At 46.6% G+C, this 12,500-nt stretch overlaps 1 protein-coding gene across 2 annotated transcripts in view; it reads right to left on the reverse strand.

Moving 5' to 3' along the window:
- Positions 1 to 12,500, reverse strand: part of adck1 (aarF domain containing kinase 1) — a 109,665-nt gene that overhangs the window by 1,641 nt on the left and 95,524 nt on the right. For both annotated transcript variants that reach the window (XM_084045374.1, XM_084045373.1), the window contains one exon: positions 4,925 to 5,118. In XM_084045374.1, the coding sequence (XP_083901500.1) occupies positions 4,925 to 5,118 (194 nt within the window). The remainder of the gene's footprint in view (positions 1 to 4,924; positions 5,119 to 12,500) is intronic.

Raw genomic sequence — 12,500 nt, forward strand, 5'->3', positions numbered from 1 at the left:
TTCAGTGCAAGCGAGGACCGGGGGGTCGCCATGACTTTTTGTTTCATGGACAACGCACAGAGACTCATTGGTTGTGAAAGGTTACTTGTTGACAATTGTCACTATAATATGCTACCTAATGCGCCGGGTTTAATTAATCACTTCACCGTTTCAGAAGTTTTCGCGGTTTTGGGCGGATTGGGTTCGTTTATTTTCCGTTTTTGGTTTCTTTATTTCGGTTTTAGGGTTAAAAAATAATAATTTTGATCATAAAAAAATAAAAAAAATAAAAAAATAAAATATATATATATTTTTTTTCCACCCAAAAAATCGGAGGCCCCCCAGTTGGAGGCCCGTGGGCTCCAGCCCACCCTAGCCCAATGGTAGGTCCGCCCCTGCTGAGAGTGTAGTCCCTGGGAGGAGACCCCCTGGCAGACCAAGGACCAGATGGGGGGGGGGGTTATATCTCCACAAACCCCCAGGAGGAGGTGGCTAATGTTGCTCTGGAAAGGGAAGTGTGGAGCTCTCTGTAGGAACTGTTTTCCCCCGCGACCCGACTCTGGATAAGCGGTTGAAGATGGACGGTTTAAAGCACCTCCTCCTGGTTGTCCACGTTCTGCCTGCACATGGGACAGGTGGTCATCTCCATGGTGGTCAGCCAGGGGTCCACACACTCGCTGTGGAAGGCGTGGGAACACGGCAGGACCCTCAGCTTGTCCCCTTCCTCGTACTCTCTGAGGCAGATGGAGCACACGTCGTGTTCCTCGCCCGTCCTGAACCGGTGGAACAGTCTCTTCAGCAGCTCCTCGGCCCCCCGGGCCCGCCGCCGCCGGTCCGCCAGCAGCAACACGTGAGGCCTGACCAGCATGAAGACCACCAGGTAGAACCCCAGGACCAGGTAGTACGCGACCCCCGACCCCAGCAGCCAGGGTGACTCCATGCCGAGCCCCAACCACAACAGGGTCAGCGTCAACAGGAACAAGAAGCCCAGCGCTAGGTTCACCGTGGCTAACACTAAGCCCGACAATAACTGTAATATTATGAGGGTTATGTTGGTGGAGAAGGACGCTATGGGTAAAAACGTCAGGGTTAACAACAACCCTATCAGGGTCAGGGATAACCCTGTCCACAGGGTCAACCTGACTATCAGGAGGTGAGGCCCTAAAACTAACTGTCGGATTAACCCCACGAACCCAGTGAGCGTGATGACGACACCCGACCCCATGAAGACGAGGCTGGCGACGCGGAGGACGTCGACCAAGTTCTGAAGGCCCTCCGGCACGCGGACAGCTTGGCCGCCCGCCCAGCCGTGTTTCAGAGAGTCGGTGGTCTTTCGACGGACAAACACAGATGGCCCGTGTGTCTGTATCCGCGTCCTCACGTCCCCGCCGCGTCCCGTTCCCATTAAACCGCCGGACGCGGAGGCCTCGTACCCGGCCTTCTGGGCATCGAGGACCCGGTCGTCGAGGCCGCGGTGGTCAGAACGCTCGAAACCGCCACCGGAGGAGGAGGGGGGCGGGGCGACGGGCTCGAGTGCGTTCTGCTCGCCGGAGAGGAAGGAGTCCTTTGGGACGCCGTGCCTGGGCTCCACGTCGCCCAAAAGCCCCGGAGGCGGAAGATCGTAAAGGTTCGTACTGTCGTTGTCAAACGAGCAAGCGGCGACCTGGGCGTGTCCGGGAAACGCGCAGTGACCCGCGGTAACCGAGCGGTCAAGGGCGAGGGCGAGGAGAAGGGCGATAGCCATGACGTTCTGTGCGGTCGACAGCATCGTTACCATACTTTGGGATACAAGGTTTCATGTTGTGAACATCATCGTGTTAAGTCAGAAGTTTAATAATAAATGAATCCTGTGAGCGACGCTCACAAATGTATCAACTCCAGACTCTGCCACGTTGGTGCGGCACAGCTGCAAGCTGATTGGATACAGTATTTGGATGACGTCATATCGACGTCCGAATATGGAGTTATTTGACTCTCCTGTTGTGTGTGTGCTGCGTGTGCATCTGTTCCTTGGCGTATCTCGAGGGCCGTGCGACCGATGGACTTCAGCCTCGCCGTTCTTATCGCTGAGTAATCCTTAACCATATTCCATCATATTCAAACTAAATCACTGTATTTTATTAGATATTATATTGATATTATAGCTATTTTCTCCAGCTCCCTGTGGTGCATGAACCCCCCACCACTACTGTGTGGGGTGGGTCTATGATGGACCCACCACGCACAATAGTGGTGGTCCCCAGGTTGCTCTTAGTCAGGATGGTGGTCCCTGGATCAAAATGAGTTGAAAACGCCTGCTTTAAGGCACAGCCTGCCATTGACCAGTTTGACCAGACGTTGTGTTTTCAGTGGTTTTACACTAGATGGCGCTGTTCGCTCGCCTATGGATCACTGTTTGGCTCCCTGTGAAGGAGAGAAGCAGCGGGTGACGTCATCCCGTTCTCTCTTCCATCTGGAAGAATGTCTTTTCCTCTGTTTGTGTTTGTGAGGCTTTGTGGTGAAAACACTAAACATTCAGACCCCCCCCCCCCCCCTGTCAGTCAGGTGGAAACCTCAAATGTCCAAAAGTGTTACTTTTAACGATTCAAATTCAAAAGCATCAAAAGTAACCAGTGGCGTGCACAGACATTTTGAGGGGCAGGACTCAAGCAATTAATACTTTTTTTTGTTTACTTGGTCTGCTCTTTTTTCCCTCTACACCTATACCTCTTTGCCAAAAATAGCAGATCTACAAGCTCACAACGCCTCGCAGCGCGAGGCGTTGTGAGCTTGTAGATCAGCTATTTTTGGCTAAAGTTCTCCTCAGAAAAGGGATGCTAGGTTTCGAGTGGTTATGGTAAAAAGAAAAATCATATCACATAAAGATTTGGCGGACCCCCTGTAGTAACTCTGAGGACCCCCTAGGGGTCCCGGACCCCCTGTTGAAGACCCCTGCTGTAAACTGGAAAAAGGGCACTTCTGGTCAAGAGGGCAAAGGGCAGGTGCTCTAGCACCACCTAGAGTCTATCTGTGCACGTCCCTGAAAGTAACAGATGTACAAGCTGTAGATCTGATAGTTTTGATGGCTTTGTGTGACACTGTGTATAATGATGACGTAGGGGCCAGAATGTACCAAAACTACAACTTTAAAAAGTTAGAAAAAGGAGATGAGAGGTTTCTGCCCGACAACAACCATATAAGATACAAGCAGACAGTATGGGGGGGGGGGGGGGAGGGGGGGGGATTACGAGGCTCCCCAGGAACTCCCGGAGCTCAGGGTATCACATTACTTGAAGAGTGACACACAGCTTGATTAATATTTTATATTTTATATTTTATATGCCATGCTTACTGAGACGAGCTCTACCGCTGTGTGTGTGTGTGTGTGTGTGTGTGTGTGTGTGTGTGTGTGTGTGTGTGTGTGTGTCTGTGTGTGTGTGTAGCTCCTGGCATCAGCACAGAAATGAACTGACAGGCCAGATCCCTCCTCTCCTAACCAATTACACAGCTGTCACACACACACACACACACACACACACACACACACACACACACACACACACACACACACACACACACACACACACACACACACACACACACACACACACACACACACACACACACACACACACACAGGAATGGACGGACAGACGGACAGACAGACAGACAGACAGACAGACAGACAGACACACACACACAGGAATGGACGGACAGACGGACAGACAGACAGACAGACAGACAGACAGACAGACAGACAGACAGACAGACAGACAGACAGACAGAAGATATGAGAGCTGGGAGTTGATAATGACTGTGGACTGTCTCTAAGTGTTATAAATGTGTTGTTTACCACTGTGTGTGTGTGTGTGTGTGTGTGTGTGTGTGTGTGTGTGTGTGTGTGTGTGTGTGTGTGAGAGAGAGAGAGAGGACCATGATGATTGTGTCTATTTGATCGTCCTCCTCACACAGTAAGATCAGGTGTTAGTTTAACTCTGAAGGGTTTTTAGGCCCTAAAGAAATCTTACCATTTTGTCCATTTGTTTCCATTTGTACCTAAACTTTAGGTACAAATGGAAACAAATGGACAAAATTGTAAGATTTCTTTTCACAATATATTTGACCAAATACCTAACAGTATTGTTATGATCAGGGGTGCACATAACAGGTGCGCATGCGCACCCAAAATAAAAAATGCGCACCACATCAGAAGACGTGAGGCGCTTTTGCGCACCAACAGCTGGGACAGGAATTTCCAAGCTTTTATTTTTTAGCAAAAATAAAAAATAAAAGCCTGGAGATCGAGGACGCATGCTGCACGTGATTGTGTCAGTGTCTCGCATCGCCTCGCTGCGTGCACGCAGCCAGCAGCGGCTGTTAGAGGCATGCGTCACCGATGATGAACGCACCGTAATGGTGCAAAATATGCCGTGAACGTCCCAATCTGGCGGATAAAAGCAGCGCAGCAGCACAGGGCACCGACCTTGGGGGCTTCACCAAACGATGTGAGAGGAAAAAAACGGCGAAAATCGGCGGAATTTGCAAGCAGAGCGTCCTCTTTTTTTATCCCTCGCGCAGCTGCACCCCTGGTTATGATCATATTGTATTGGGGCGATGACAATAAAACATTTTAAATACTTTGTTTTTTCTCTCATAACATGTTGTTGGAGGGTTAAGACCCCACAGAAGATTTTAGTAAAAAATGTTTGCTTAAAAATGATAATGAGGGGGAGGGTATGTTTTTACTATGTCACTAAAGGGCTGTTTTTCTATTGGCACGTTTGACCCTCAAGTTTTCAGCCTCCAGGTAGAAACTCAAAATAGTCAGAGAAGACATAAAACACCATAAAAACACCACCAGGGGGCTTAATGAAGTTCTATCAACCTCATAGACACATGAAAAACAGAGAAAGTGCAAAACCATGACACCAGCTCTTTAAAGATTTAAAATAAAAAGAGTTGTTACTGTGCGAGGGCTCGGATGCAGCATCGGGACATGTTGATGAAGGAGGAGGCGGAGGCTCTGGTCCTCAGAGACGTCTCGATGCCTCTCAGCAGGTCGTTGGTCTTCAGCAGCAGCAACATCTGACGAGGAACGCGGTTCAGCAGGTCACTGATCTGAGGCAGGTACCGCGCTGCGTTGGACCGGATCTCTACGTCCTGGAGAACACACACACACACACACACACACACACACACACACACACACACACACACACACACACACACACACACACACACACACACACACACACACACACACACACACACACACACACACACACACACACACGTACGTCAGGTAGCGCCGGATCTTTGATTGATTGATGTCTTTATTGATCATGAAATAAAATATATCTCTGTTGTCGGCAGTGGTGGAAAGTAAATAAGTACGTTTACTCAAGTACTGTACTTAAGTACAATTTTGAGGTATTTGTACTTTACTTGACTATTTCCAATTTCCAATACTTTTACTTCTACTCCACTACATCTCAGAGGCAGAATATTGTACTTTTACAAGCTTACAACGCGCCGCGGTGCGACGCGTTGTAAGCTTGTAGATCTGCTATTTTCAAATATTTTAGTACTTGTAATGTACTTTAAGTACATTTTGATGCCAATGCTTTTGTACTTTTACTCAAGTATTTTTTGAATTCTGGACTTTTACTTGTAACAGAGTATTTCTATATTGCAGTATTGGTACTTTTACTTAAGTAAAGCATACAGCAACGATATGTAACAAACATCTGACCCACCATAACGCACAGAAAGCTCTCAGGTTACATTATTATTAAACATCTGCATTATTTAATTTGATCATTGAGGAATCATACCAGGGAAAAACCCTTTAGGTGTACAGTTTGTGACAAAAGCTTTTAGTCAAAATGCTAATCTTAAGAAACACATGTTGATACACAGAGGAGAAAGGGCTTCAATCTGAAAGAAACACTTGAAGATTAAACATTAAGATGAAAAGCTCCCCCCTCGGACATACCTGTAGACCACACCAGGTACAGATTACTTTTTTTTGTTGCTCTCCCTCATGGAGCTGTATACCTGCGGATTATACCAGGGTCAGTCCACCCTTAGGTGAACACGCACTGACCCTCTGCACCTTAATCCTATGTATAACGCACAAACCTTTTTTTTTATTGCGCTTTTTTCTCTCTAAGCACCTTAGCGTCTATAAGTATATCATGCACAGTATACATACATTGCTGCTATGCTCAGGCACCTTAGTTTGTCTCTTATCTCAGGTACTTTGTAAATATGTAGATAACTTGTTTTTGGCCTTCTATTGTTCTCTGTTGATCTCCTTCCCACTTGCCCCCTACCCCTCTTCTTCTTCTCTCTCCCCACTCTTCTTTCTACGGAATCTAACGTTGCGATGGGAACGATGTACAAAAATGAATTTCACCCACTGTTTTACCTTGTAAACCTGTGATGTGACAATAAACCTGATTCTGATTCTGATTCTTCATTGTTATTTTGCTGTCATCTCTCCTATGATACCTACATCAACACAGCATGGATGATACCTACATCAACACAGCATGGATGATACCTACATCAACACAGCATGGATGATACCTACATCAACACAGCATGGATGATACCTACATCAACACAGCATGGATGATACCAACATCAACACAGCATGGATGATACCTACATCAACACAGCATGGATGATACCTACATCAACACAGCATGGATGATACCTACATCAACACAGCATGGATGATACCAACATCAACACAGCATGGATGATACCAACATCAACACAGCATGGATGATACCTACATCAACACAGCATGGATGATACCTACATCAACACAGCATGGATGATACCTACATCAACACAGCATGGATGATACCAACATCAACACAGCATGGATGATGGATGATACCTACATCAACACAGCATGGATGATACCTACATCAACACAGCATGGATGATACCTACATCAACACAGCATGGATGATACCTACATCAACACAACATGGATGATACCTACATCAACACAACATGGATGATACCTACATCAACACAACATGGATGATACCTACATCAACACAGCATGGATGATACCTACATCAACACAACATGGATGATACCAACATCAACACAACATGGATGATACCTACATCAACACAACATGGATGATACCAACATCAACACAGCATGGATGATACCAACATCAACACAGCATGGATGATACCTACATCAACACAGCATGGATGATACCTACATCAACACAACATGGATGATACCTACATCAACACAACATGGATGATACCTACATCAACACAACATGGATGATACCTACATCAACACAGCATGGATGATACCTACATCAACACAGCATGGATGATACCTACATCAACACAACATGGATGATACCAACATCAACACAACATGGATGATACCTACATCAACACAGCATGGATGATACCTACATCAACACAACATGGATGATACCTACATCAACACAACATGGATGATACCAACATCAACACAACATGGATGATACCTACATCAACACAGCATGGATGATACCTACATCAACACAGCATGGATGATACCAACATCAACACAACATGGATGATACCTACATCAACACAGCATGGATGATACCTACATCAACACAACATGGATGATACCAACATCAACACAACATGGATGATACCTACATCAACACAGCATGGATGATACCTACATCAACACAACATGGATGATACCTACATCAACACAGCATGGATGATACCAACATCAACACAGCATGGATGATACCAACATCAACACAACATGGATGATACCTACATCAACACAGCATGGATGATACCTACATCAACACAGCATGGATGATACCTACATCAACACAGCATGGATGATACCTACATCAACACAGCATGGATGATACCAACATCAACACAGCATGGATGATACCAACATCAACACAACATGGATGATACCTACATCAACACAGCATGGATGATACCTACATCAACACAACATGGATGATACCTACATCAACACAGCATGGATGATACCAACATCAACACAGCATGGATGATACCAACATCAACACAACATGGATGATACCTACATCAACACAGCATGGATGATACCTACATCAACACAGCATGGATGATACCTACATCAACACAGCATGGATGATACCTACATCAACACAGCATGGATGATACCTACATCAACACAGCATGGATGATACCTACATCAACACAACATGGATGATACCTACATCAACACAACATGGATGATACCTACATCAACACAACATGGATGATACCTACATCAACACAGCATGGATGATACCTACATCAACACAACATGGATGATACCTACATCAACACAACATGGATGATACCTACATCAACACAACATGGATGATACCTACATCAACACAACATGGATGATACCTACATCAACACAACATGGATGATACCAACATCAACACAACATGGATGATACCTACATCAACACAGCATGGATGATACCTACATCAACACAACATGGATGATACCAACATCAACACAACATGGATGATACCTACATCAACACAACATGGATGATACCTACATCAACACAACATGGATGATACCTACATCAACACAACATGGATGATACCTACATCAACAAAACATGGATGATACCTACATCAACACAACATGGATGATACCTACATCAACACAACATGGATGATACCTACATCAACACAACATGGATGATACCTACATCAACACAACATGGATGATACCTACATCTCATCCAACGATAACAACATATGTTTGGGTCTGAGAGGCTAAAGGTCGTCAAACGGTGGTTCTGTGGCTGAAACAGAATAAATAATGGATCTGTTCTATAACACAGGAAACATGCTTCACATGAGCATTAGGACCAATACAAAATTTGGGGCGGCCATAGCTGAATGGTTAGTGAGCCCGCCTAGGGAGCCAGAGGCCCTGGTTGCCCCGGGTTCGATTCCAGGCCAGCATATATGTCGATGAAATGAAATTTGTCCCTGAGCAAGACTCTTAACCCCTAATTACTCACAGGTTCTCATTGGAAACAAGACCGCAAGGACTTTCATGAACGACCTGTTAAAAGAAATTATCCTTATCCTTATCCTTATACTATGAAGATAAGGTTGAAAATGGGTGAAGTCGTCCTTTAATTCCAGTGACATTTCAACTGCGTACGTGTGTGTGTGTGTGTGTGTGTGTGTGTGTGTGGGGGGGGGGAGGCGGTCGCTATGGCAACACTTTGATGTTGCAGACCAGTGTTGGTGTGGATGGATGCCACTTCAAAGGCCCCATAAACACACTGCTAAATTACACTGTGTGTGAGTGTGTGTGTGTGTGTGTGTGTGTGTGTGTGTGTGTGTGTGTGCGTGCGTGCGTGTGCGTGTGTGTGTGTGTGTGTGTGTGTGAGTGTGTGTGTGTGTGTGTGCGTGTGCGTGCGTGTGTGTGTGCGTGTGTGTCCGTGTACGTGTGTGTGTGTGTGTGTGTGTCCTCAATAGGACGAAACAAAGGGGAAACTTCTGTAAGGAGAAGGAAGACGTGTAGAGAGTTGTCCAGGGTGTTTTAGAGAAGAGAGAAGAGTCTAGGACGTGTGGAGCGTTGTCCAGAGTGTTTTAGAGAAGAGAGAAGAGTCTAGGACGTGTGGAGCGTTGTCCAGAGTGTTTTAGAGAAGAGAGAAGAGTCTAGGACGTGTGGAGCGTTGTCCAGGGTGTTTTAGAGAAGAGAGAAGAGTCTAGGACGTGTGGAGCGTTGTCCAGAGTGTTTTAGAGAAGAGAGAAGAGTCTAGGACGTGTGGAGCGTTGTCCAGAGTGTTTTAGAGAAGAGAGAAGAGTCTAGGACGTGTGGAGCGTTGACCAGGGTGTTTTAGAGAAGAGAGAAGAGTCTAGGACGTGTGGAGCGTTGTCCAGGGTGTTTTAGAGAAGAGAGAAGAGTCTAGGACGTGTGGAGCGTTGTCCAGGGTGTTTTAGAGAAGAGAAAAGAGCCTAGGACGTGTGGAGCGTTGTCCAGAGTGTTTTAGAGAAGAGAGAAGAGCCTAGGACGTGTGGAGCGTTGTCCAGAGTGTTTTAGAGAAGAGAGAAGAGTCTAGGACGTGTGGAGCGTTGTCCAGAGTGTTTTAGAGAAGAGAGAAGAGTCTAGGACGTGTGGAGCGTTGTCCAGAGTGTTTTAGAGAAGAGAGAAGAGTCTAGGACGTGTGGAGCGTTGTCCAGGGTGTTTTAGAGAAGAGAGAAGAGTCTAGGACGTGTGGAGCGTTGTCCAAAGTGTTTTAGAGAAGAGAGAAGAGCCTAGGACGTGTGGAGCGTTGTCCAGAGTGTTTTAGAGAAGAGAGAAGAGCCTAGGACGTGTGGAGCGTTGTCCAGGGTGTTTTAGAGAAGAGAGAAGAGTCTAGGACGTGTGGAGCGTTGTCCAGGGTGTTTTAGAGAAGAGAAAAGAGCCTAGGACGTGTGGAGCGTTGTCCAGGGTGTTTTAGAGAAGAGAGAAGAATCTAGGACGTGTGGAGCGTTGTCCAGAGTGTTTTAGAGAAGAGAGAAGAGTGTAGGACGTGTGGAGCGTTGTCCAGGGTGTTTTAGAGAAGAGAGAAGAGTCTAGGACGTGTGGAGCGTGGTCCAGAGTGTTTTAGAGAAGAGAGAAGAGTCTGGGACGTGTGGAGCGTTGTCCAGAGTGTTTTAGAGAAGAGAGAAGAGTCTGGGACGTGTGGAGCGTTGTCCAGAGTGTTTTAGAGAAGAGAGAAGAGTCTAGGACGTGTGGAGCGTTGTCCAGGGTGTTTTAGAGAAGAGAGAAGAGTCTAGGACGTGTGGAGCGTTGTCCAGAGTGTTTTAGAGAAGAGAGAAGAGTCTAGGACGTGTGGAGCGTTGTCCAGAGTGTTTTAGAGAAGAGAGAAGAGTCTAGGACGTGTGGAGCGTTGTCCAGAGTGTTTTAGAGAAGAGAGAAGAGTCTAGGACGTGTGGAGCGTTGTCCAGGGTGTTTTAGAGAAGAGAGAAGAGTCTAGGACGTGTGGAGCGTTGTCCAGAGTGTTTTAGAGAAGAGAGAAGAGTCTAGGACGTGTGGAGCGTTGTCCAGAGTGTTTTAGAGAAGAGAGAAGAGTCTAGGACGTGTGGAGCGTTGTCCAGAGTTTTTTAGAGAAGAGAGAAGAGTCTAGGACCTGTGGAGCGTTGTCCAGAGTGTTTTAGAGGAGAGAAGAGTCTAGGACGTGTGGTGCGTTGTCCAGGGTGTTTTAGAGAAGAGAGAAGAGTCTAGGACGTGTGGAGCGTTGTCCAGGGTGTTTTAGAGAAGAGAGAAGAGTCTAGGACGTGTGGAGCGTTGTCCAGAGTGTTTTAGAGAAGAGAGAAGAGTCTAGGACGTGTGGAGCGTTGTCCAGAGTGTTTTAGAGAAGAGAGAAGAGTCTAGGACGTGTGGAGCGTTGTCCAGGGTGTTTTAGAGAAGAGAGAAGAGTCTAGGACGTGTGGAGCGTTGTCCAGAGTGTTTTAGAGAAGAGAGAAGAGTCTAGGACGTGTGGAGCGTTGTCCAGGGTGTTTTAGAGAAGAGAGAAGAGTCTAGGACGTGTAGAGCGTTGTCCAGGGTGTTTTAGAGAAGAGAGAAGAGTCTAGGACGTGTAGAGAGTTGTCCAGGGTGTTTTAGAGAAGAGAGAAGAGTCTAGGACGTGTAGAGCGTTGTCCAGAGTGTTTTAGAGAAGAGAGAAGAGTCTAGGACGTGTGGAGCGTTGTCCAGAGTGTTTTAGAGAAGAGAGAAGAGTCTAGGACGTGTGGAGCGTTGTCCAGGGTGTTTTAGAGAAGAGAGAAGAGTCTAGGACATGTGGAGCGTTGTCCAGAGTGTTTTAGAGAAGAGAGAAGAGTCTAGGACGTGTGGAGCGTTGTCCAGAGTGTTTTAGAGAAGAGAGAAGAGTCTAGGACGCGTGGAGCGTTGTCCAGAGTGTTTTAGAGAAGAGAGAAGAGTCTAGGACGCGTGGAGCGTTGTCCAGGGTGTTTTAGAGAAGAGAGAAGAGTCTAGGACGCGTGGAGCGTTGTCCAGGGTGTTTTAGAGAAGAGAGAAGAGTCTAGGACGCGTGGAGCGTTGTCCAGGGTGTTTTAGAGAAGAGAGAAGAGCCTAGGACGTGTGGAGCGTTGTCCAGAGTGTTTTAGAGAAGAGAGAAGAGTCTAGGACGTGTGGAGCGTTGTCCAGAGTGTTTTAGAGAAGAGAGAAGAGTCTAGGACGTGTGGAGCGTTGTCCAGAGTATTTTAGAGAAGAGAGAAGAGTCTAGGACGTGTGGAGCGTTGTCCAGAGTGTTTTAGAGAAGAGAGAAGAGTCTAGGACGTGTGGAGCGTTGTCCAGGGTGTTTTAGAGAAGAGAGAAGAGTCTAGGACGTGTGGAGCGTTGTCCAGGGTGTTTTAGAGAAGAGAGAAGAGTCTAGGACGTGTGGAGCGTTGTCCAGGGTGTTTTAGAGAAGAGAGAAGAGTCTAGGACGTGTGGAGCGTTGTCCAGGGTGTTTTAGAGAAGAGAGAAGAGTCTAGGACGTGTGGAGCG

Source organism: Gymnoscopelus microlampas (assembly GCF_963454915.1).
Source record: "Gymnoscopelus microlampas genome assembly, chromosome: 20".
Classification (NCBI taxonomy): Eukaryota; Metazoa; Chordata; class Actinopteri; order Myctophiformes; family Myctophidae; genus Gymnoscopelus; species Gymnoscopelus microlampas.